The 26,786-nt window shown below is 35.8% G+C and overlaps 1 protein-coding gene and 1 long non-coding RNA gene across 3 annotated transcripts in view; one reads left to right on the forward strand and one right to left on the reverse strand.

Annotated features, from left to right (window-relative positions):
• Window positions 1–566: 566 nt before the first annotated feature.
• On the reverse strand, window positions 567–12,403 carry LOC140141961 (uncharacterized). The gene is made up of 6 exons (XR_011857497.1): window positions 12,298–12,403; window positions 5,606–5,697; window positions 4,443–4,543; window positions 3,659–3,717; window positions 1,644–1,750; window positions 567–1,016 (listed from the first exon to the last, which is right to left on the reverse strand). It is a non-coding gene; the product is annotated as an uncharacterized lncRNA (long non-coding RNA).
• A 2,520-nt stretch (window positions 12,404–14,923) lies between these two features.
• LOC140141968 (protein lifeguard 1-like) overlaps window positions 14,924–26,786 on the forward strand; it is a 29,379-nt gene continuing 17,516 nt past the window's right edge. For both annotated transcript variants that reach the window (XM_072163859.1, XM_072163860.1), the window contains exon 1: window positions 14,924–15,090. In XM_072163859.1, coding sequence (XP_072019960.1) covers window positions 15,009–15,090 — 82 coding nt within the window. In that variant the 5' untranslated portion in view covers window positions 14,924–15,008. The remainder of the gene's footprint in view (window positions 15,091–26,786) is intronic.

The following is a 26,786-nucleotide window of genomic DNA, read 5'->3' on the forward strand; positions in this document are numbered from 1 at the left end:
CCGAAAATTGCGCAAATGTTTGTACAGGCTCCGAAACCTGTAATATCTTTGTTAGGATTTATAATCTGAGGCATGGCCTGATATAAAGGTTGGCCACCCCTGGTTTAAATGTTTGAGATAGCTCATCATAGCTGGTGTATCTCTCTAAATATCTAATGATGTAAATGCTGTAATAATACTAACATAAAGATACTTTGTATCCTCCTACCATTGTAGGATATTAAGTTGCTTGTAAAATGGAAGAACAATTGGAATATTATACCGTAAATCAAAAAACATGAAGTGTGTTTAAATGCTAACAGAGTTGGTGAAATTGATGTATTGTACAAATATATTTTGTTGCTGGTATAAGAATTGAATATTATGCTGTAAATTGCAGGAATTGAACTTTTATTACATGCATCTCTGAGAGTGTATAGCTACCTTAAGGGGTACTACACCCCTGTCCAATTTATGCTTATTTTTGCAATTTTCTCAAAATTATAGCACATTGGTGACAAGTAAGATATGTATATTATAGGGGCAAGGACTACAATTACTGTTTTGAAAATACAGCAACACAAAGCAAGTAGTTATTGATTTATTGATCAAATATTGGTTTTCCCTCATTTTTGACTGTAACTCCACAACTGTTGGCTGTGCTGAAATAAAATTTCCAGTGCAGTAGTTGTAGTCCTTGCCCCTATAATATACATATCTTACTTGTCCCCAATGCGCCATAATTTTTGAGAAAAATGCAAAAATAGGCACACAATTGGGCAGGGGTGTAGTACCCCCTTAATGCTTGTATTGATGAAATTGTTGTTTTCTTAATTTTTGAATACCTTTGTATAGTATATGAGTGGATGTTCATCCGTAGTGATAGAAAAAAGAGTTTAATAACAGATACACTATTTTACACTCACCTGGAACATTTTCACAAGGTCAACTAGCATCCAGCAGATGGTGAATTGGTGATGACTGTGATGCTGTGATGATATCTTGTCTAGTCCTTCCTGATGACATCATATTAGGATCTTACAGCAAATAAAACAGTGGAGTGTTGATATTAAACTCTTATCACTATTGTATATTAAGTGCGTATATGTAATTAGTGTTAACAGAAAACATAAGAAAATGGATATGGAAAAGGTTCATAAATTTGCAACCAAGTACCGGTATTCAAGAGACCTAGATATTCAACATCAATAGTGTTAGTTTTGAGCAAGTCATTGATGGTAGTAACTCAATATGTACAGAACAATTCATGTGTATTCAGAAAGACTGTTGAATGAGCAAACCCATGTCATGGAGAAATCTTGCAGGACTCAATTCGATATATATCTTTAGAAAGCTCACACTGATTCAGACCTGAATTAGAAAATCTAATTTTAACTGAAATGTTCTGCTACTTTGGATTAAAAAATACTAACTGCATGGGTCAGAAACTCAGAATTGTGTATGTTACATTTGAAGTATAAGCAAATTTTCTCAGATAAGTGCTGCTGATTTTGATCATCTTTCATACCAGAAAGCACATTAATGTATATCATGATGCCATCAACATCAATAGTAGAACTTGGTCATGTATGTATACAAGATAACAGTCTACCTTATCCAATTATGAAATTATATCAAACTGAGTACAAATCATTTCAACTTACCATATACTTGATGGTGTATCATTTGAGAGGAGTGATGACACTGAATTAGTCAAGGTATCCAGCAGGTGAAATCTTGACATCAAAGAAACACATCATTGATGTAATGTCTATAAAACAAACAAACAATATACACTGTTAATTTGACAAACTTGTAGATTTTATGTCAGGATGTAAGTTAAAAGTTATTTTTATCATTTTGATACTCATGGCATGTTTGTGGTTAAACAGAATGAAAGTTCAAGTTACCAACTGTTGAATATAATCTTTAGTAGTAAAAATGAAATTGTGCGGAAATTGTAATTGCTTAAAAGTATTTTGTGTTTCTACAAAAACATCATTTTATGGTTTGATAAAATAAAGATATTTGAGTCTTTCTCATTCTACCATCTCATTATATGTTGGTTGTAAAATGTAATTAAGCGCTGATGTTGATTACAATGTTGTTTATCAATGAAAATATGTTTATATGCTTGTGTGTTGATAAAATAAATGTATTAGATCTGCCTATCTGCAAAATGGAGGCAGTGTTATATATAATGCAGGTTATAAAATTAAAAGCATAAATGTAAAAATAATGTGGGTTGTGAAATGAAAAGCATGAATACAAAATGCTGGTTAGAAACGAAAAGCATTAATACATAATGCTGGTTGTGAAATGTAAAGCATGAATACATAATGCTGGTTGTGAAATGTAAAGCATGAATACATAATGCTGGTTGTGAAACGAAAAGCATGAATACATAATGCTGGTTGTGAAATGTAAAGCTTGAATACATAATGCTGGTTGTGAAACGAAAAGCATGAATACATAATGCTGGTTGTAAATGTAAAGCATGAATACATAATGCTGGTTGTGAAATGTAAAGCATGAATACAAAATGCTGGTTGTGAAATGTAAAGCATGAATACATAATGCTGGTTGTGAAATGTAAAGCTTGAATACATAATGCTGGTTGTGAAATGTAAAGCATGAATACATAATGCTGGTTGTGAAATGTAAAGCATGAATACATAATGCTGGTTGTGAAACGAAAAGCATGAATACATAATGCTGGTTGTGAAATGTAAAGCATGAATACATAATGCTGGTTGTGAAACGAAAAGCATGAATACATAATGCTGGTTGTGAAACGAAAAGCATGAATACATAATGCTGGTTGTAAATGTAAAGCATGAATACATAATGCTGGTTGTGAAATGTAAAGCTTGAATACATAATGCTGGTTGTGAAATGTAAAGCATGAATAGATAATGCTGGTTGTGAAATGTAAAGCATGAATACATAATGCTGGTTGTGAAATGTAAAGCATGAATACATAATGCTGGTTGTGAAATGTAAAGCATGAATACATAATGCTGGTTGTGAAATGTAAAGCATGAATACATAATGCTGGTTGTGAAATGTAAAGCATGAATATATAATGCTGGTTGTGAAATGTAAAGCATGAATACATAATGCTGGTTGTGAAATGTAAAGCATGAATACATAATGCTGGTTGTAAATGAAAAGCATGAATACATAATGCTGGTTGTGAAATGTAAAGCATGAATACAAAATGCTGGTTGTGAAACAAAAAAATGCTGGTTGTGAAACGAAAAGCATGAATACATAATGCTGGTTGTAAATGAAAAGCATAAATACATAATGCTGGTTGTGAAATGTAAGGGCTCATATTGAAATACCCTACCACGTTTGCACACAGAAAGAAGGCAGGTTTCCCCTCGCTAAGCGTGCGCCTCAGGAAAGCTCGGTCATAAAACAGATGGATTATATGCATCAGTGATACACCCTGCCCAGGATTTTAACAAAAGAAGGCTAGCACAGGAAAGCTGCAGGATGTCGTACACCTTCCTGTGTAAGGGAATTTCAATATGAGCCCTAAAGCATGAATACATAATGCTGGTTGTAAATGAAAAGCATGAATACATAATGCTGGTTGTGAAATTAAAAGGTAGCAGGTGATACTTGTGGTTTAAGAATCACCTTGTTATAACATGTGTATAAATATGCTCACCTTCAGCTAGAGTTTAATACATGTATCGTGCCTACCCCATTTTCATCAACAACATTTCCCTAATTTAGATAAATAGAAGAATTAAAAAAGGTAGATGCAAGATATTAATTGTTAAAGTTGAGCATTGTTCAATCTTGTTCCAATTGTGCAACTTGAAGTATTTTTACATTATGTCTATGTACGGCACTTGTAAGCACAGATATTAATAGCAATGTTTATTCATACTGTAGTACCGTACTGAATAAACTATAGGGTCAATATTCTGTGAAGTGCACTACTGATACAGTAAAAGTAATGCTTACTTGTATGTCCTGTTACTCTTTAAAAGTAAGTACAAGGCCATGCATAAAGTGTATTCAGGGGTTGAGTTTTGAAAATAACAGGCACACTACAAATCACATTTCTAAAAATGTTATGGCAGGCTGTCAGGTGTGTTATTAAAATACAATTAGTAAGAAGTTTAGGAACTGAGGTGTGCTATAGTTTAGGAACTGAGGTGTGCTATATAAATTGTACTTGGACAGGCAATTCAAGGTGTGCGGTGGTGTATGATCACACTGCATGCCTTAAAACTCAATCCCTGTGTATTAAGAGTGTACAATATTATTATGCATTTGAACAGCAAAATGCACTAGCCTTTATTGTTGAACATACAATCTGCAGATTTCCCAGTCATAAAGGTCTAATCGTAAGAAGTTCATAAATGTATTTTAAATAAATTGGAATATCAATGATGAATATGAACACAACAAAATAATGAATGTAAATAAAGCTGTTTACTTACTATGTACATGTTTTGTGACTGGCTTGTTTGATTGTAGTTTGTGCACATGAGACGTATGAACTAAAACTGAGTCCATCATGTTTTTGCAAAATATCACTAAACTGTAAAACAATAATTAATACAAATCATGAATTCTAGCATAGTTACGGTCATTCAAAAAATCTTTTGCTTCCACCCTCACAAACCACAATTGAATTAACATGGAAAATTATCCTCAGATTAGTAGATTACCAACCTGAATAAAGGAAGCATTAGACTAAGTTGACAAAAGAATCACTCGATGTTATGTCACTACTTGAGACTTACAAAATGTATGTTAGGACATGAAAGGTCGATAGACTGCCCAAAAGCACCACCTAAAACAAATCAATACCAATATCTCCATGGCCATGGCATATTGTCAACTGCTTAAGAAACAAACCATAAGATATAATTTGATTAAAATTTGGTATAGGCCTACCGGTACTTATGTTTAATATTTTTATTTGAATTGTATATAACCGGCCGTTCTGGGTGGACACACGCTTGGGTCCTGATGGGACCAAGCTCAAGCAAAATGCTAAAGCCAAGCCTTAAAAGCTCATAAGCTAGCGTACTGGCCTATATGAAGAGAAAAGAAAGAAACAGGATTGAGGAAAAAGAAGAAGGAAAAGAAAGGTCAGTCCCAACAAATCAATTGTACAATTTTGCTCTCAATCGAGAAATAAGAAATTGGAAATTTTTATTCCATGCCCGATACAAAGGCTTAGAATTGACACTTGTGTTTAAGAACGAGGAAAAAGGTATTGTTTTAGTAGCTGTTGTGCATCTATCATCTCATATTACACGGGTGACATTATATTTTTTGGTGTAAAACAACTTGGCTTCAACTCAATGTTTCAAAATAATGATGTCACCTGTGTTATGAGACGATAGATGCATGACAGCAGCTTCAAACAATTATACCTTTATTCTCTTGGGGCTAACATGCATGGCGAAGTGTTAAAGAATGCAATTCACTGAGTAGTTCTACACCAAAAATAATGTCGCTAATGTTATATAAGACAATAGATGCACGGCAGCAGCTTTACACAATACCTTTATTCTCTTATAATAAATTACAGTATTAAATAATGTTAAATAATAATATGAAACATTAATAATTTGCTTAAATAAAAAGTTACCTTTTTCAGAGTCTTGGTTAGCAGCGACGTAGCTTGCAACACCATTACATCATCTTCATTCAGCATAGTGTTTAAAAGCCTCCGGTCACTTACTAATAATGATAATAACAATTTATATTAGATAATAAAATTAACATAACTAGATATCAAACTTATTTCTCCACTGGAAATGAAATACATTTTGCTCAGCTTAATTTTACGATCACCTAGTATTTTGGTATATTTGTTCACAGTAGAAACATGGATCTGCATACCTAATTAACTTAGTTATAAAGTACCTAACTTTTTGACATTTGCAGTTTGGTCCATTTTAGTGACAGTGTTTTTCTCTATAAATGGCAAATGCAATGTCTATATTATGACATTGTGAAGGCCTATGCTAATATTTAGCGACAGAAATCATGTTCTACTATGAAAATTAAACATGAGTGGTTTTGATTTCATTAAAATGGATGTCTTTTCTTTATTAGAAAAGAGAAGACCTATTACTAGGCCTATATACATGTATGATCATGATTTGTATTTGGTATAAACTGAGGAGTAGGCTCTATAATAGTAGAACATGATTTCTGTCACTAAATAAATAGCATAGGCCTTCATCACAATGTCATAATAGACATTGCATTTGCCATTTTAGAGAAAAACTCTGTCACTAAAAATGGACCAAACTGCAAATGTCAAAACGTTAGGCACTTTAGACCCAAGTTAATTAGGTATGCAGATCCATGTTTCTACTGATAGTACTGTGAACAAATATACCAAAATACTAGGTGATCTTAAAATTAAGCTGAGCAAAATGTAGCTGATGAGAAAAAATATATAGCTATACCGGGGTACCCATCTATTCTCTTAAAATATAGGCCTACCGATATATCTGAACATTAGATTGCGTAACTCTATCACCCCCTTACCACTTATTTATACAATGTTGAATCATGGTATGTATTATAGAAGGAGGTTCCACAGAAAAATCCTAATCCACTCAATAGGGTTAAGCCGATTACGCTATTCAACGCTAGTCATCACTTGAATGGATTTAATCAGTGCAGTCCCTCAAACACGGCCTTTGATGTTTATGATCGTTATGCGACAATATCGATCATCTATCTTAAAATTCAATTTAAACAGACCCCCAGGTGACCCCTACCGAAATGGATGGTATTAGTGCCCTTTGCATCGGTCACATGATCTTCGATTGCGTCATTGTCTTTTCGAGTTCAAGTTGATTTACTAGCGAAAACCAGATCGAATTCCCTCATTTCCTTCCAAAGTTACGGTGAATTTATGTATTTTTTCTGATCATGATAATAATACTGGCGGGTGTCTGCGGGACTTTTAAACCAGTGGAAATGATTTGGAAAGGTTTTCCAAGACTGGCAATGTTGTTTCTATGATCCGCCAAGCTTGGCCATAAGAAATAAAATTACCGGAAGTAAATCGTTTTCCTTTGTTTATGGTCACGCCACAATCACAATGCTTTGTGGGTAAAAATGACGTCATTCCGCTTAGAAGTCATTGGAAGTCACGATAACGGTGGTTCATAACCGCCAAGCTCAATAGATAAGAAGCTTAGCAAATCGATAGTGCACCGTTCATACCTGATTGCTCAGTATCGACTCATAACGATCATAGTACAAAGGGAACTGGGTTCGTGCATTCTCCTTCTATAATACCTACCATGGTTGAATGTATCATTACATGATTATACCCAAAGAGCTTTTAAATAGAAATAGAGTCGCAATAGATTATATAATCTTTTGTGCGTTTGATGCCGATTAGAAGTTGCGACAGGCTATTCATAAAAGTGGTACCATTGTTTCGAATAAAGGGGTTCCGCCATTAAATTGGTCAGTGATCCGGCATCATATTATCGGTCTACAGAACAGGCGAGTAAGTGACCACATTACAGTCATGTGTAAGGGCAGTCATGTGTAAAGTGGTACCATTGTACTCGCAGTATCCCAAATGTGTGCTTGTGTGGGTCTGAATTCTATAAGGAGGCTTTAGCTGTCGATGCAATCATCTTTACCACCCACCTGACGTTAGGCGTTTCATTTAAATAAATTGAATGCTCTTGCTGATCGATTACATATTAGAATGCATGAAGGCTGCCATATCCAGTCCATACATCTATATTACACTATAATAGTATACAAATATTAACTGTCTATGAGTGTGATGGTGAAATATAATCACGAGGTGAAAGATGGATTGTTCCATTCCACGAGCCGGAACGGCGAGTGGAATGGAACAATACATCTTTCACCAGTGATTATATTTCACCATTACACTAATTTAAGACAGTTAATATTTGTTTTATATCACTCATGCATAAATTCTATATATTACTAAAATAATATTTAAGGTAGGAAATACATTTTTTCATCAACATAACACCATGTTTTGCCGTGATATACTTCACATTTTGGGGTCCACCTCATAACTAAATCGGCGAGTCCAAGAGTCAGCGCACGGCTTGGCGCAGGCGCACTACTGCAGAGTACTATGATAGTAAAGACTATCACACGGAGAGGGTGATGGTAAAAATGATAAATGATAATCAACCAATGAACTGTCTAGAATTTATGTATGAGTGATATAATAATCGCTATACGTATACATGTAAGTATAACAAGTATAGGCCTATAAAGGTTGTTTTTAAGAAATTTCCATTTAATATTATTTTAAGAAGGAGATTGGTATAGAAATAGTGGCGTACCCAAAGAGGGGAGGGGGTTGGGGAGGGGCAGATTCACCTCTGTGAGAAGTCTTGGGAGGGGAGGAGGGAGGAAGAGGAGAGGGGATATGGAGAATGAGAGAGGGCTGGAGGAAGGGAGAAATAAAAGATATAATAAAGACAATTAGATAAATAGAAATATAAGGAAAATGATGGGAATGAGAGAGGGAGGGTGAGAGGGGACAATGAGAGCGAGGGAGTGATAAAGTGTATGCCTAGGAAAGAATAAGTACAGAGAAGGGAAAAGAAAGGAATGATGAATACATTTAATAATAATTATTAGGCCTATATAATAACTAAACACTGGGCAGCCATTCGATGATGTCAATGCCTTTATTCGTTACGTAATTAAAACGCCCAGTCAGATGTATTTCACACCTACCAAACACAACTCACCCAATTTCGCAAACTGGACGTTGAATGTACACTTGCTCGAGAAACACTAGCCACGAATTTGCTCACGGATGCGCTCGCATTCGTGGCTAGTGTCCTTTCGTATCTAATTTCGGGGGGTAAACATATTACGTAAGACCACATAAATTATAATGACAATACAACATGATAAACAGACCCTGAAATAACACCCTTCTATCTAACTTCACTACCATTCTGTTACTATACGTGTTGGTGGCATAATTCCCAGATAGTATGTCCCATTTAAAGTGTACTCACATGAATATTTCGGCACATTTGTGATAAAAATCGCTCCCTTCTTTTTCGGTGATCGCATGTTCAATGGATACAACACGTGAATAGCAGGACTCGTCAGCTCAGGCCCATGCCAACTCGACCACAAAGTAATTCGGCCCCTGTATAAACCCACTTAGGTTTTTATGTGTAGATGCCATGTTATTTAGAAGACGCAATGTGCTGTGGCTGTGCAATGATTATGAGCCCCCCCTCCCGGGAAAATTTCGAACGACCGCCAAAATCACTTGACCCCCCCCTCGGCCTGAAAAGTCACTTGTCCCCACTCGGCCAACCAAACAATTGCTTCTCCCCCCTCCGCCAAAAATTCCCTCTACTTTGTACTCTTTTAAAACAGATCAATCAAAATTCCTTTTTGTTATTGTCAATTTATGTTACTAAACTCGCCACAAAATTAGTTCTGTGAAAGTCACTCACATAGGGCGTGGTACATGTATACAGTCACTTAAGGAGCACAGCCAATTACATTGTTTGTCTTTATTGCTATGATGTACCGTCTACCAGGCAGGGTGCGATCTAAAAAGTCACTCACATAGGGCGTGGTGTAAAGTCACTTACGGAGCACAGCCAATTAACTTGTTTGTCTTTATTGCTATGATGTACCGTCTACCAGGGTGCAGTCTAAAGTCACCTACATAGGGCGTGGTGTATTAAAATCACTTACGGAGCACAGCCAATTAATTTGTTTGTCTTTATTGCTATGATACACCGTCATAAGTCACCTACAGCACCCTGAAATGAATAGGGCGTGGTGTAAAGTCACTTACGGGACACGGCCAAATTTGACGGGAGATGCAGATAGAGGAGAGCCAGACATGATGGAGGCTTGAGAAAGGGGAGGGGGGGGGAGGACAGAAACAGTAGTGCAGCGTGCTCATCACATGGGGGGGGGGGGCACCGACCATGATGGGGGGCACGGATCTGATTGTCAGGGCAGACCCCATCCCCCACACAACACCTAAAATGGGGACGGAGAGGCGGGAATGGGGACGAGAAGATGGTGAGAAAAGAGAAAAGGAAGGGGCGTAAAAATAGGGACGATACTGACCGTGCCCCCCCCCTCGTATGCTGGCTGCTGCGCCTGGGTACCGTACAGGTCAGAGCCAGCCATCGGTACAGAGTGTATACGATGGCGGAAATTGGGACTCGAGTTCGGGTTCGAAAAGCGTCTGAGAACTGGATCGAGGGAGGGGTTGTGAAGGCCGGGTGTGAAGGGAGAGGGAGAGACAGAAATAGAGTGAGAGAGGGATGGAGAAAGTCACCCAGGTTAAGTCAAATTTTATTTAAGCCTCATGCATTAAAAAATGTCTGTGTGTTGACCACTTTTCTTCTGATCTTCAATCATCAGAGATCCCAACATTAACACTATACAAGTTTGCACAAAGCACATGATCTGATTGTTATAATGGCTTTATAAATGTCACTTTTTATAACAAAAAAACTTTTAATCAGTGGGTCACTGTTGTGGGCGGGGCTAAAAGTAATAGCCAATTATCTTTTCCCATTTGCTTTTGGTAAGTGATCAAAATCAATTCCCAGTTTCCCACGCTATTTAGAATGTGCACGGCTAGACATCTCGGCACTTTGCCATGGTATATTTCCTGGGAAAATCCGCTTATTTTCAATATTTGCGGTGAGCTTTTGTGAGTTGAGCGGTGAACATAAAGCGATGGTTTGGTACTACAGTCATGGTACAATTAGGGACGCACCATTAGATTCTCAGGGGGGTAGGAAGTTGGGTCGGGGAAAGAAATTTTGTTGCCGCTGAACTAGGACGGCGAAGTTTGTGAAAAGCGGCAAGGGTTTTTTTAATTTCATGCATTTATACACAGTTAGGTGGGGGAAGTATTTTTTTTAGTGTTGGTGGGGAAAGGTTTTTTTTTGGTCATGTAGTGGGTGAAGTTTTCAAAACTTCCTACCCCACCCTGAGAATCTAATGGTGCGTCCCTTACAATCATCATGGTCATGTTGACGCATTGTTTTATCTACGGTGAGGTAAGGGCGCACCATTAGACTCTCGGGGGTAGGAAGTTGGGGTAGTGGAATTTTTTTCAAGTTTTTTTTTTAATTTCATGCATTTATACACAGTTAGGTGGGGGAAGTTTTGGGTTGTTTTTAGTATTGGTAGGGATTTTTTTTGCTCAAAATTTCATACCCTCCCCCCTCCGAGAATTCTAATGGTGCGTCCATATTTTTGCCAATAATGTAGTTTCTGATGAGGATCATTGTAGACTCTCAGTTGGTTGTGAGCAATTATTTGTTATTTTGAACATAATTGGATAAAATTACTTGAGTCGCAAGGGTTTTACACGGTCGGTCGGGTTACCAGAAATTTTTATTAGGCTTTATATAATGATGAAAAATGAGCAAATTCACGAAAAACATTGCTATTTAAAAGCTATATAGGTTATTTTTTCTTCACTAACTGTGACATTTTTTTTTCACCCTTGACATCAAATTTATTTTTTTTGCCAGTGGAGCAATTTTTTTGTTGCTCAGATGGCATTACATTTTTTTTTTTTTCAAAAATATACCAAGCCCCCCCTTGATATCTAATGGTGCGCCCCTTACACATAAAAACGTGGTTTTATACAGGGACCGAATTTGCGTGTGGTCGAGTTGCCTTGGACCGAAAATGCCCTGGACTGGTTCATCGATCGGCAAACATAACAGGTGTTATCTGAATGAGGTAATCTCATACCTACTAAGTGACTGTCCAGTCATAAATCACCAGCATTTACGTGTGTACGATAATCTGATAGGTTGAGATTATTTTCCACGATGTGACAGCTACAATAAGCGGCACTGTAAGCAGCGCTGAATTAGGCTCCAGATATCATCTTATTTTTGAGGATCGTATGTAACAAAGATGTCAAAAGGTAGGGTTTAACTCAATTAAGCTTATAATGGCACGCTTATGAAAGTTTGTTGTGAACCATCGGCATTTTATCAATGTTTACATGCGGCGCAACTTTGTGTACCGGAAGCCCCACGAAATCATATAGCTCCGGTCTCTAACGCAAATCAAAGATTTGCGTTAGAGAATATGCTCGAACAAATGTACACTCTCATGAATATTGATTGGCAACATTTTCCAATATGTCAGCGCTCTAATCGGAAACAATAGAACAATAGACCCTGCAGAGCGTTGATTATACCCATCATTTGTATGACACACACACACCCACCCGTACGTACGCGAACATGGTTCTGAAAAAACAATAGCAAAAAATCTACAAAGACTCACCAACTTCTATTGCATGTACACGACAGACTTGTGTAAAGTTAACTGCATGTTCAAGACGAATCTGACACGATAAATCGCCATAAATACGCTCTCTAAATTATCGTGCAGATGCAGCTCATTTTCATACATGTTGCACATGTGATTTACGTCACGTTGATAACAGCTCGTCGCCACTTACTATGTTCATACGAGCTCTCCGATGCGATGGAAAATTTGCATATCACGTGGTTTGAGGTTAGCTTTGGTGCTGCCCTTAGTTGGATTCGTTATTTTGCTTGTGCAGATGACTGAGCTCAGAATCAGATGCTGATGCGGTGTACACGTAGATTATGTTTGCGTCTTTTGCCTGATTAAATTTATCACAGTTCATGCAATCATGAGCATGTGAGCTGATGCGTATTTTACATGATAGAGGGTTTACTTTTTATGACATTAATTTTACGTGATTGTGTGTGACTTCTGGAGTACTGTTTGTCTGCTGTCGACTGCCTGTGACTGTCACTCACGCCAAATTGGTCAAGCTGGGAGATTCCACGTTTGTTGATAGAAAGACGGCTTAGGCTAATAGAAATTGGCACTCCATTCGTGGTGGATAATAATAAAGTTTAAAACATGTAGGCCTAGCCTATGTCCGGCACTTAGGCAGGGTGATTCTTTGTTGGATTATTTTATTTGATCCTATTTGTGACCTCTTTCCTTTTCTGACAAGTCTGAAACATCGAGTCGTACTAGTACCGTCCATGCAAACTTGGATGTAGGCCTAAGCTTAAGCGAGTTTAAGCCTACCATCCATGTTGATGCAAATTCAAGAAAGTAGAAAACTTGGAAGTATGACTATATCCCGAGACTATATCTGCCTCTGTATTTTGCAAACTAAATAAAACAAGAATAGGGCCTACTCTATTAAATAAATACGAACATGAGAGTAGGCCTATGACTGAATTAATTTAGATGCCAAGACACTGAAACTGATATCGTAAAAGACACACCGGCGCTTGCACACAGTTATGAATCATTGAATGAATGCCGTACAATGGTTTATACTCATCACATGTATATATCGCCATGGTCGGAACGCGTATGTACATGTGTAGGGCTATAATTTGCATGCTTGTCATGGGCCCGGGTCATGGGTCGACCTGGCTAAAAATCCTGGCGTTTGCGGGCCGAATGTGGCAACCCAAAAGACCTGGGAGAAACCGATTTCACGATAACTTAGGTGGTCTATAGGTATGCGATCACGCTATTTTTGGTCGACCTGGGATTTTTTTCTCCCAGCTTGACCCAAAACGCGTCACTCACTGTGTTGTGAGTATAAAATGAAAAAAAATAAAAAAAATAAAATGTAAATAAATATATATTTCATCTAATCTAATTGACTAAACAGAAAAACAACAACATGTAAATGGACATGATTTTAATTCATATCCTCATTAATATACGCGATACATATTTATTTGGGAAAACGCAAACGCTGAACACGCGTACACGGTCACTAATAAATAACAGTGGACCTCCGCGCAGTCACCGTAAAATTAGTAATCTCCGCGCGCGCCGTGTTGTGCGTCGCCGTGTTGTGCGCCGCCGTATTTGGATTGCGCGTTACCATATATTTGCACAGATTGTGATACCCACTTTTGATATAAAATTGGATCAATTGAGCCCATATTTATTAGTCGAGCTATGAGTTTTAAAATATTGGACGAGGCGTGAGTCGAGTCAATATTTTAAAACTCATATGAACTCAATAAATATTAGCGTAAAGCATCAATTTTATCATTATTATGTGTTGGATCCAATATTTTCACACACTTGGATTCATCAAAACATAATAATGTTTAATATTGGTCGTTCTGTTTTACATTTGTAGCCTGATCGATTTTTGAAAAGGCAAAAGGTAAAAATCGTTTATTTTTGAGGCAAATTGTGTGATATTTTGTAAAGTGAAGAAATGAAAGTGATGGTTATGAATGAGGTTAATAACTTTGCATCGGTATATGTCGGGCATTGTGAAAAATCTAAACATTTTGCCTTTGGACCTCGGAATATCCCTCGGTTCCAAAGGCAAAATGTTTAGATTTTTCACAATGCCCTCCAAATAACCGATGCACAGTTATAACCTCTAAGCAGGGTTCGAATTCGTTTAAAAATTTTGTGTAGCAGTTTTTGGCTAATTCATCATAATCAGGATACTTCCATATACTAAAGCACTATAAAAAGTGCTATACAAATGCAAAATTGGGTGCAGTTACTTCAAAATGTGGAGCAAACTGCTATGCGATACAGCGGAATTCGAACCCTGCCTCTAAGCAATATGCCTTGATGTGCCTTGATGTCAGTATCACATGTATGATTGATGAGCTTATAGTGGAAATCTGTTGGTGAAATGAAATGTGGCATGATTATAAAGCCACCCTGTCGACGGAACTTCAGAAGAAGAAGAACTATACTATTTTGCAGTAAACCTTTGACGAGCGCGACTACATGTATACCGTGATATTGCAAATTCGGAGCTATTAAAACAGCAGTAGTTTTTTATTGTCATCTTACTTTCAGTCTTAGTTTTTGTTAAATAATTGAAATCTGTTTGATATGAAATAATTTTGTGGTTTTACTTCAGATCTGTATAAAATTAGATTGTAAGATCTAATTACTACCATAATTTCTGGAATATAAGCAGTGGCTTATACGGTGACCAAAGAGATAAGACGATGAGTTACAACGACTTGGAGGCACAAGCATTGAGTGATGAAGGAGGTGGATTTGAGTTTTCTGATACAAGCATCAGACATGGTAAGTACACTCTTCATGGTCTTTGCAGTACTTAGATTAGGGCATGGGCAAACCAAACACATTTCATAAATGTATTATATGGACATGCGCCATGGTTCTTATTTTACAAAAGTCTGAAATTCCATGCTCCTACCCCTTAGAATGGTTCAGTTGAATGAAAAACTTATTCTGTAAAATTTTCAGGAAGATCGGACAATATTTACTGGTAGCCCAAGAGCCTCCAATATGGTGACCCCTGTCGTGATTATTGGTTATCGGACATTTTTGAGCAATTTTAGGGGAGTATATTTTCAAAATAGAGTGTCTCTTGATATTCAATCTTTCTAAATGCATTAACAGTAACTAGTTTAACATGTATATACAAAAGGTGCCTTGTATTTACTTCCATTGTTGTTTTAAACTCAACCAGATATGGGACTTCGTTACTGCGAATACTCCTTAATACCGGTCCTCGGCCATTTTCAAGCATTTGTAAGGGGTCTAATATAAAAAATAGAGTGTCTCTTGATACCCAATCTTTGTAATTGCATTAACAGTAACTAGTTTAACATGTGTATAACAAAAGATGTCTTGTATTCACTTCCATTGATTTTTTAAACTCAACTAAATATGGGTAGTTTGTGCTGTGAGTACTCCTAAATACCGGTCAACAGCCATTTTCGAGCAACTTTTATAAGGGTTTTATTTTCAAAATAGAGTGTCTCTTGATACTGAATCTTTGTAATTGCATTAACAGCAAACAGTAAACATATCTAGAGCAAAAGATGTCTTGTATTCACTTCCATTGTTGTTTTATTCTCAACCAGATACATGTATGGTAGTTTGTGCTGTGAGTATTAAAATACATGTATGGCCGGTTGTCAGCCATTTTCGAGCAACTATAAGGGGGGCCTATTTTCAAAATAGAGTGCCTCTTGATACTCAATCTTTGTAATTGCATTAACATCAAATAACTTAACATGTATATAACAAAAGATGTCCTGTATTCACTTTCATTGTTGTTTTATTCTCAACCAGATATGGTAGTTTGTGTATGCTGTGATGTCGGTCGCATCACATACTGGTCTATCTTGAAAAACACGCATTTCGAGAAAATCGCAATTGAAAATCTTCGTATGAAGTTAACCTTTCTATAATTTAATTAAAGACTGGATTTTCATGAAAGTGGTTTTAGATTAAAGCATATACTTAACAGAATTATTTAAGTGGAATCTTCAATTATATTTACGTATGCAATATTGCTTAAAACTACACTAAAGTTGTAGTTCTGTATGTGAAATAGTTAATTTCCCGATATCGTATTTAAAGTGCGTTTCATACTGGTCTATCTTGGGGCTATCTCGATTTAGCGAACAATCATGACAAAGAGCGTGACTTTAAAGCATCACATACTGGTCCATCTCGAGATAGACCAGTATGTAATGCACTTTCAATACGATATCGGAAATTAACGATTTCACATACAGAACTACAACTTAAGTGTAGTTTTAAGCAATATTATACGTAAATATAATTAAAGATTCCACTTAAATAAATATGTTAAGTATATGCTTTAATTTAAAACCACTTTCAAGAAAATCCATAGTCTAATTAAATTATAGAAAGGTAAACTTAATACGAAGATTTTCAATTACGATTTTCTAGAAATGCGTGTTTTTTCGAGATAGATTTTCGATATAGTTTAAATTTAACATTTTATAACTAATTATCTAGGAAAAATTGAGGTCTGTAATTTGTTGTATTGGAAGAGCTCCGTAAAAAAGAACTATATATCAATTTTCTCAAAAAAGGAAAAAATTCAAGATAGACCAGTATGTGATGCACCCGACGACATGGTCGTCAGCCATTTTCGAACAATTTTATTTAGGGGGTCTATTTTCAAAATAGAGTGGATCTCTTAATTCTTCAATCTCTTTGTAATTGGCATTAACAGCAACAAGACAGCCTGCAAATGTCTCTATAGGCAACATCTGCCAAGTAAAGTCTCCACCTGTGGTATCTTTCTAGAGCAGCCTTGGTTCTTCGATCCCATCGCTCCAGTGGCCACAAAATGTGAAATGGTAAAATCAATGCAAAGCGGGGAGGTGAGAATGAAACGCTCAAAGCGCATCAAAGTTGCTGCACGGCTAATTTCAGAGAGTTGACTGGAAGACTTTGTCACACAGAATACCAGTTAAGACTCTTGGAGAAGTTGGGTATTATCAGCTGACTTTATGGATCATGATCCAGAAACTTAGACCAGCCGTGATCATCATGATCATGGTGATGACTTTCTTGAGGGGGTGGAAATCATTAAGAACATTAAGGTGATAAACGTTAATGCAGAGCATGGAGTGGCACTGGTGCAGGAGTTCAACACGATAAAGACCATACCAGTTGCAGTTCCTTTTGCAAGTTGTATCTGAGCATTAACACCAGTTTCCTGACAGCCATGAGAAAGTCAACATCCTTTTCATAAATTGCAGCAAATTATAAAATTAACTATTCCCACAGTCTGCCAGTCAGCACAGACTATGCTATTTGGGTGAGAACAATGAATGTGAATACAGATCAGTTTTTGTTATGTTAAACTAGTTCAGTTGCTTTTGCAATTGCAAAGATTGAGTATCAATGGATACTCTATTGGGAAAATCCCCATAAAGTGCTTAAAAATGGCTGACGACCATTAGGGGTACTCACGGCACAAGTTGCCATATCTTTATGAGTTTAAAACAACATTGGAAGTAAATACAAGACAGCCTTTGTTATAGATATGTTAAAAACTAGTTACTGTTAATACGATTACAAAGATTGAGTATCAAGAGACACCCTGTTGGGAAAATAGACCCCCTTGAAAATGGCTGACGACCAGTCCGTATTTAGGTTCTCACGGCACATAACTCATTCATTCATTCATTCATTCAACTGCTAATTGGTTGCGTTTAAAACAACAATGCAAGTGATTACAAGACATCTTTTGTTATATAAAGTAGTTGGTGTTAATGCAATTACAAAGATTCAGTATCAAGAGACACTCTATTTTGAAAATAAACCCCAAATAAAAGTTGCTCGAAAATGGCTGTTGACCGGTATTTAGGAGTACTCACGGCACAAACTACCATATTTAGTTGAGTTTAAAAAATCAATGGAAGTGAATACAAGACATCTTTTGTTATACACATGTTAAACTAGTTAAGTCCTGTTAATGCAATTACAAAGATTGGGTATCAAGAGACACTCTATTTTTTATATTAGACCCCTTACAAATGCTTGAAAATGGCCCAGGACCGGTATTTAGGAGTATTCGCAGCACAAAGTCCCATATCTGGTTGAGTTTAAAACAACAATGGAAGTAAATATAAGGCACCTTTTGTTATGTACATGTTAAACTAGTTACTGTTAATGCATTTAGAAAGATTGAATATCAAGAGACACTCTATTTTGAAAATATACTCCCCTAAAATTGCTCAAAAATGTCCGACGACCAATAATCACGACAGGGGTCACCATATTGGAGGCTCTTGGGCTACCAGTAAATATTGTCCGATCTTCCTGAAAATTTTACAGAATACGTTTTTCATCCAACTGAACCATTCTAAGGGGTAGGAGCATGGAATTTCAGACTTTTGTAAAATAAGAACCACCCTATAAAAAAAATTGTAGGGGAGACTGGGGTAATTGTGGCCCGGGGTAAATGTGGCCCCTTTGTCTTTATCAGGGTGTCTTTATACTAAGCATTGGTCTTGGTGACTTAACTTTGTATTGTATGAAAGAGTGGTCTTTATATGTTACTGTTTGGTGAAAAAATTATTCAAATAGCATTAAAAAATTTTATGAGGGGGGTCTAATTAGTGGAGCGACATCGCAAATGGCTCTAAAAAAGTGGCAAGTCCACTTTTTATTCATAGGGGTGGTACTTATTGGTTGTATCACTGACTATTTTGTATGTGTTTGACATGATAACAGTTTCCCATGATATAACAATTTTATAAAAAAATTGTTTATTTAATGAGCTAAATTTGCATATTATGCTTGGGGTAAATGTGGCCCCTGTTCATGTCTTATGCAAATTACTTGCATCTGACCCCCTTAAAAAGCTATTTTGGTAATTAATCTGTTATATGTTAATCAAATTAGCCATTTGGCGTCATTATTGAAACAAAAAAAGACATATTTAGTATGTTTTCAAGTCAAAACAAGGAATTATAATGAACAGTCAGATCCGGCCGCAGTTTTGGCATGCAAAAATTAGCATAAGGCTAATGAAAGTCAATCCCCAGTTTCCCGTTACATAATTTTCCATGACTGTGTAGGTGACCATTTCATTATTCATTATTCATTATTTTATACCATTTCATTATTGCATCTGTTACAGGTGCAAACCAATAACTACCCATGTATACATGTGATAAATGGCCCATTTCACGGTTAGGCGCCACTTTTTGATTTTCAACGTATCTGGCCTGGTGTGTAAAAAATAATGGGGTTACAGAATTGACTGTTGGTGATTTTTCATTGTCTCTGTATAGCCTACCTCCACTAGCTTAATCGGCCTTTCTGCTTTTATCTTTCAGGGCGCAAAGGGGTCAGAAGTGGTCAAAAACCACATTTTACTAGCAACCTAAAAACAGACATTTATTTTCCAATGCTGCCACTTTTTACTAGGTTGAGCCTACCAGCTGCTTTTGTTGTTTTTATGTAATGAACAAGTTGCACTATACAGCCATACATGAACAAAGTAGTAGTTGTCAGTTAAACTAGCATGAGAACCATTTAAATTTCTGAATTCGGATGTGACATTTTCCGTTCACATCTATGTACCTTATTCAATGTGGAATAGATCGACTAATACTTTACATGAATGGCAAACTAGTGTGTTTTAGTAAAGTTCAGAGTCTTGTTACTATTTGTTGAACAAATTACACTTGTTGCTCTTAATACGTAGATACAGCGATATTTTGAATTTTTGCCAACAAATTCCGTTCACAATTTTGTCACATCCGATTAATTTTCCAAATAGTATAATTTATTGACAAATAAGTGGCAGAATTTGTTCTCCTTGATTTTTAAAAATCTCCTGCTATGAGCTATCTAATGACACCATTTAATGAAAACTCCTTCATCAACTTAGCTTGCAGATGTCATTTCAAAGTTTCCGTTCACATGTGTCACATCCATGGTACCCGTCACATCCAAAATAGTTTCTTCAAAGAACTGAGACAGGAATGGGACTAGGATGCCAGTTTGAAGTTATTTCATTACAGGTTTGTGGGGGATCAAAAGGCACAATAAGTTTTTAATTCAGCATGCCTTCTTTAATTGTGACAGGAGATTCAAAAAGCTTCAATTTCCGTTCACATGTCACATCCTCAAAATTAGTAGTTTTTAGGCCAAAATACTTAAACAACATGATATATGACTTTCTAAAATAGGTTTATTATTTCATACATGTCACATATGATTATTTCATGGCTTTGTTGTTGTCTTTTAGGGGACAGTTTTGTATACAATTTACAGAAGCGGATGTGACATTTCCAATTGTGAACGGAATATTTCAGTATTATAAACATTTTGCTTGGCAAAAATATAAAGGGTCAGGAAAAACATTTTAGCATTGCTCAATTCAATAGAATCTATCAAAATATATGTGTTAGAAATGCTTTAAAGCTTATATTTTGACAAGCAAACTGTTTATAATAATGAAATATTCTGTTCACAATTAAAATGTCACATCCACCTCTATAAATTGTAAACAATGTTTTAAAATGAACACTAACACAGGTTAATATGTTTCAATATATCCCATTTAATTTACTGAGTGTGTGAAAACTCTTTGAATCATTATTTTCTGAAACATACTCTGCTTTACAATGTGTGGTTTCCGTTCACATTGACATCTGTCACATCCAAAATTGCACAAACATCAGAATCTTGAATTTGACCTGTGTTTTCAAACTGGCTGATATTATTTGTGAACATTACCCATATTATGACCATCAAAGCTGTGAAATATCAGAGTCATTCATTGATTATTAAAATTGTTGAGTAAACCTTTTCATGTCAATTTCCCTTTTTTACCACAAAAAATTACATGTAAGTGGCCATAAATTTGTCATTACACAACAAAATTTGCCCAAATTTGGTCAGAAGAGAGCCTATGACATACTTGTTTATTTTAAATATCTATTATATATGTATTGGACAGTAAAAGTATAAATATTCACTACTCAATATTTATCAAATTTGTTAAAAATTACATAACATGAGATAATAAATTATAATTTTCTTCAAGAAGTAGAGAGATTTAAGCTGGGAAATGAAATTTTATGAAAATCTGGTCTTATGTGGAAAAGAAAACCCCAATTAAATGAAATTTAATCCATTTTGAAAATTTCAAGTTTTTTTCACCAAAAGTGGCGCCTAACCGTGAAATGGGCCAAATCACAGTTTGTAGTTTACAGATGTAGTTTAAAACCACATGAAGGTGATTGTACAACTATTATCAAAAGTTTCACAATATTTTTTACGGGATGAGATCAGAGCAGATCAAAAAGTGCGGGACAGAGAATTGAGTAGGTATTCATTATTAATTCATTATTAACCATATGCCATGCTCCTACTGCAAAGAAAATCCCTGAAAATCAACAGAAAGAGATTTATGATATATTTAAAACCACAATATTTATGTGTATGTTAAAGTTTGTTAGAAATCAACATTTTATTCAAAATAATGAAATATTTGGCCAGCAAATTGTTTTGAGCGGAGTAGGGTAACAGGAAACTGGGAATCAAGTTTCATTAGCCTAATAACAAGTATTTTACAAAATGCCTTAAAATGCCCTTTTCTGGTAAATAAACCAGTTCAAATGGCCTAGAATTAAATTGCAATGACTAATAAAACATGTTATTAATAGTTATCAGGAAGAACTGGATTCACAATACTCTTTAAATTCTTTATTTTGTTCAGGGGCCACAATTACCCGCTTGGGGTAATTGTGCCCCTAAAACATGATATGTTAATTATTATGCAAATTGTAATATATTTTCCAATTATATTTTTCACATCTTATAGGTACCCATTGCCTCTATCCCCTCATGCAGAAATTTTACTTCTCCAGTTCATACTTAAAGAATTACATGGTAAAAATGCAAAAGGGGCCACAATTACCCCAGTTTTATAAAATGTGACAAACTTGGGCTGAAGAATTTTAGATCTAGACTATGAAGCACAACAACATACCATAAGCTCAAAGTGAGGAAAACTGCAAAATTGCAGCTTTTTAGCCAAACTTGGATTTTTTTTTATAGTTTTATAATCTATAATTTGAGCCAGTTCACAAGACCCCAAAACATGTAGAAACTTCAGTTTTTAAAAAGACCCAATTTTTGCCAGGAAATTGGTTCTTAGTACCTACTCAAACTTTAGCACAGAGCACTGAGTGCACACCCAACCAAATTGAAAGTTGAGCCCTTGAACATTTTTGCATTATTTCAGACAGTGCACCTGCATGAACTTTACAATGCTTTCATAGTACACTGAGTATTCATTAAGCTTCATTATATCCCAAACAGACCAACTTGTCTTCAATTTTTAGTAGTGTGTAGGCCCCTACAATGCCTACATGTATGAAAATGAAGTGATGAAAATTTGTAGGGTTTCCTTTAATTTTCGGAATGCTTTTTTTGTCAAAATAACTTGTGTAAAAACATATGCAAGGTCCAAATAAGGATACCCTGAAACATCAGTGGACCACCCTCTCAAAATAAGTTGTTTAACTTATTTGGCAAAAAAAAAATATGATCACATATATATTGTATGGGCATTGCATTATGTGACTGGCACGCTTATGGGAATTTTTGTGCGTGTAAGTTGGGACTTCAACAAAAATCAAATAATTTCTGCCAATTATAAGATGAACAAAGTATAAAACTTTCTTTTCATGTGTCCTGCTTGAATTGCTGAATGAAGTGAAACTGAAACTATACCCTAACAAAAAATCCATACATACATGTAGGTATTTGGACCATACAAATTTATATTGTAGTATACATGTAGTAAGAATGTCAAGTTAAATATAAATAGCTGGTTGATTAATTCTAAGCACATACATGTAGTTAGCATTGAACTACAATGTACACCATGTTGTTGAACCGTAATTGATTGTGTACAATGAGCATCCTCTTAATGTAGGCCCTATAATCCTGTGTAATAGGCTTGTGTATCCCATATTGACCAATAGTGACTACGGTATTTATAAAGATATAAAAAAATTACTTCCATTAGGTGATAAAAATAACTCTGTTCTACAGGCCAGGCTGACCTAGAAGTTGCATTTTGGAGAATTGTTTTTTAAATTTGCTAAAATCATGTAAAATCAGCTGTGGGGGGGCCAAAATTGATTGATTTTGGCTGAACATTTTTAGAAAATATGTTTCTGAAAAATGTATTGGTGAAATTTTAAGGTAATTTTAACCTCTATAGAAAAAAAAAAACAATCCCTGACTGACTGACCCTACAGGTGTGTTTGTTGTTGGGTTTTTTAATCGCCTTAGTGGAAGACAATAACGCAAAATCGGCATTCAAATTTTCCAACTAAAATAGCAAAAAGTTTAAGCCAAATTATGTTCTGTATACATTTTGATACCATATTTGTGTAAATATCCCCATTAATGTTGCCATGGCAGCCATATGTTAATGAAAAGAGTTGCAGATTCAAAACTACATAAACCCATTGAAATGCAACTTCCGTGCACTGCTGGTCATCAGTGGTCTTCCTTGATCATGGTGTAGTGAATATATGATTTTTTTCAATTAAAAACAGGGAAAATATGACACAACATCCAATGGGGGAGTAACATAAGACATATAAACAAAGTTAATGGATGTTGTGTCATATTTTCCCTGTTTTTAATTTTATCCATTGCTAATTGCTACACTGTTGTATCCTTTTGGATCCATCCTTTGGTTCCCCGCCGGTCAGTTGGAACAGATTTTACCTGTTTTTATATTTTTTTTCAATGACAGATGAATGTCTGATGATAATCCTCTTTTGCCCTGAGCTTCATGGATCAATGATTCAAAATACCAGTATTCCTGACTTTAAATTTCAAAGAAAAAGCTACCGCCAACAAAAAGGCCTTTATCTCTTCATTTATTTATTTGTGTTGTCAATTTTTGCACCTGGCTGTTTTTGAATTCATGGTTAAGTGGGTGATGTCTTTTGGCACTTGGCAGCCAAAACACTGATCTAGAGATTTCTGAAAGTGATTTGTGTTTAAATATAGCTGATATCGGGTATGCTGTCTTCAGTAGATAGCAGTTTGTGACCAGCTAGTAATTATGGTATTCAAGGGTGAAAAAATGAGTCACTCTTTAAATGTGGCATTTAATAGTATGTCATATAATCTTTGCAGTAGAGCGGAAGGTTTCTTAACTTTTGAATCTGCATCTATTTCATTCGAACAATCTCCAGTCCATATATACCAATCTTTTACAAAATTTCCAGAACATGACAGGTTTTTTTTAAATTGATGCTCAGAATTTGACTTACCATATTTGATGGTCAAATGTGGCAATGTTTTTGGCTAATCAGCTTCAAATTCTTGTAGATCAATGAAGAGGGAGATTATTTAGAGATGGAATGATCAAGAAATGTTCCAGAAATAGATGCTACACTTGACTGAATAATCCCAGTGCCCCAATTCTAAACATTTCAGCTAAAATTCAGGTGGAACTATACATGACTCAATGCACAATGTGTACACACATATACGATCCACCCCACTCATTACTTAACCTTTTTGAGAAGGAACTAACTGTGTACATAGTGTGTTTGTGCGAATATGGATGACTTATATTGGCTGCTGGTTAAATGTATAACCCAGCAAACTGCAGGCTGCAATGATCCCCATACTCGGATAGAATCCACAATACGAAGACCTGAATAATATATAGTTAGGTTTCAACATCTGGAAATGTTTGGAGAAATTGACAATTTTGCATGTTTTCTTTTATACACAATTGCAGACACAAAATTACCTGTGAATACATGTGAAGTCTCACCCTTACAGAACGCCCTAAAAATCACTGCATAAAATTCTTTTTATAACAAGCTTAGATGTGCAGCCAAATGGCAAATGTGAAATAAACTAGACAAGATTCAAAATCAAAATGAACATAGAATATAAAAAAAGTACATCCATAATTTTATTACTGCCATTTTGTTTTGTTTTTTCTTTTTGTTTTTTCCTTATCCTGGGACAAGACTGTCAAATTTAGCATGGCATATGGTATCATGTAGCCCGAGGATAGCAATTTACATTTTCAAAGCAGGCTATAATGCAGTAAGGCAAAAAGAAAGTTGTTTGATTGTCCTCATCCGACCGACCCTAATCTGACAAATCTGAAAAAAGGTTTTTGGGGATTTTCCTGTAAAAGAATACCAATCTTTATTTTGGAAATTCCAGAAAAAGTGTTTTTCCGCAAAATGTTTGACATCCTAAAGTTAAGTGGTATCATGGTGGTATACAGTAGAGAAATATCCCAACTCACACCTATGGGCTATTTATTTTGTTTTAAGCTAATTAGGGAAACATGTTCATCACCTTTTAAAAAATCTGACCTACCGACCCTACCCTTGGAAGGGGTCTATGGACAATCAAACAATTTTTTTGTCTGGCCTAAGACATGATATATACATGTATGTTGTGATCTAATCGGCCTATAATATAAGACATGATATATGTATGTTGTGATCTAATCGGCCTATAATTGTTAATCATTTGGTTATTGCAGTTAGACACATATTGGTATAACTATAATTCTGGTTTACCCGGCACACCCTGTGTTTTCAATACAATTGTGGGTTACCCTGCGCACCCTATTTTTTAGGGTTAGGGTTAGTGTTATGGTTATACAGCGTGTCCCAAAAGTAACTTAACATTGTGAATTTGCCCTGTCTCAAATATTTCCTACTTCATACCAAAATGGAGAACATATGCACATAGATTGATCTTTTAGAATTATTTTGATACCAAAAACAGCCTCCTTGACCTTACTGTGCGACTGTACATATGTGTGTATCAAACCCACAAAAGCAAGCTTTTGTGGGTTTGTTCTTATGAATGTTCAAGCACATGAATGATGTGCTTCCCTCAACAATAGAGTTGGTTCACTCACTGCACACGCTACATTTAGGTATGAACATTCATGGATAACATGGCCTAGAGTAAGCGTGACTGCTGTTTTAGATTATAATTAGGATATATTGACAATATTAAACTTTACTTTAAAACAGTTGAAGTGAAGATGAATTTCCTTTAGATCAACGGATTCACGTTTTTTTGGTGAGACAAACTCACTCAAGCAAAGTTTAGGGAACATTTTAATGTAAATTATGCACCCAGCCGAAATACAATCCAGCAAATAGTGCAGGAATTCCTATCAACTGGATCTGTTCATAATCTACCTCGGGCAGAACGTGGAAGAACAGGAAGATCGGCTACAAACATTGATGTCATATGAAGAGTGGTGGCGAAAAACCCAAGACGATCAGTACGTCGACTTTCAATGGAAAACAACGTACCGCGTACAACTGTTCATCAAATCCTCAGAAAAAAACTTAAGCAGTTTCAATATAAAATCCAGATAAAACAGAAAATGAAGAGTACGCATTGAAAACAAACAAACAATTAAACAAACATAGCAAAATTAAACA

The sequence above is a fragment of the Amphiura filiformis genome, chromosome 20, assembly GCF_039555335.1.
Source record: "Amphiura filiformis chromosome 20, Afil_fr2py, whole genome shotgun sequence".
Lineage (NCBI taxonomy): Eukaryota > Metazoa > Echinodermata > Ophiuroidea > Amphilepidida > Amphiuridae > Amphiura > Amphiura filiformis.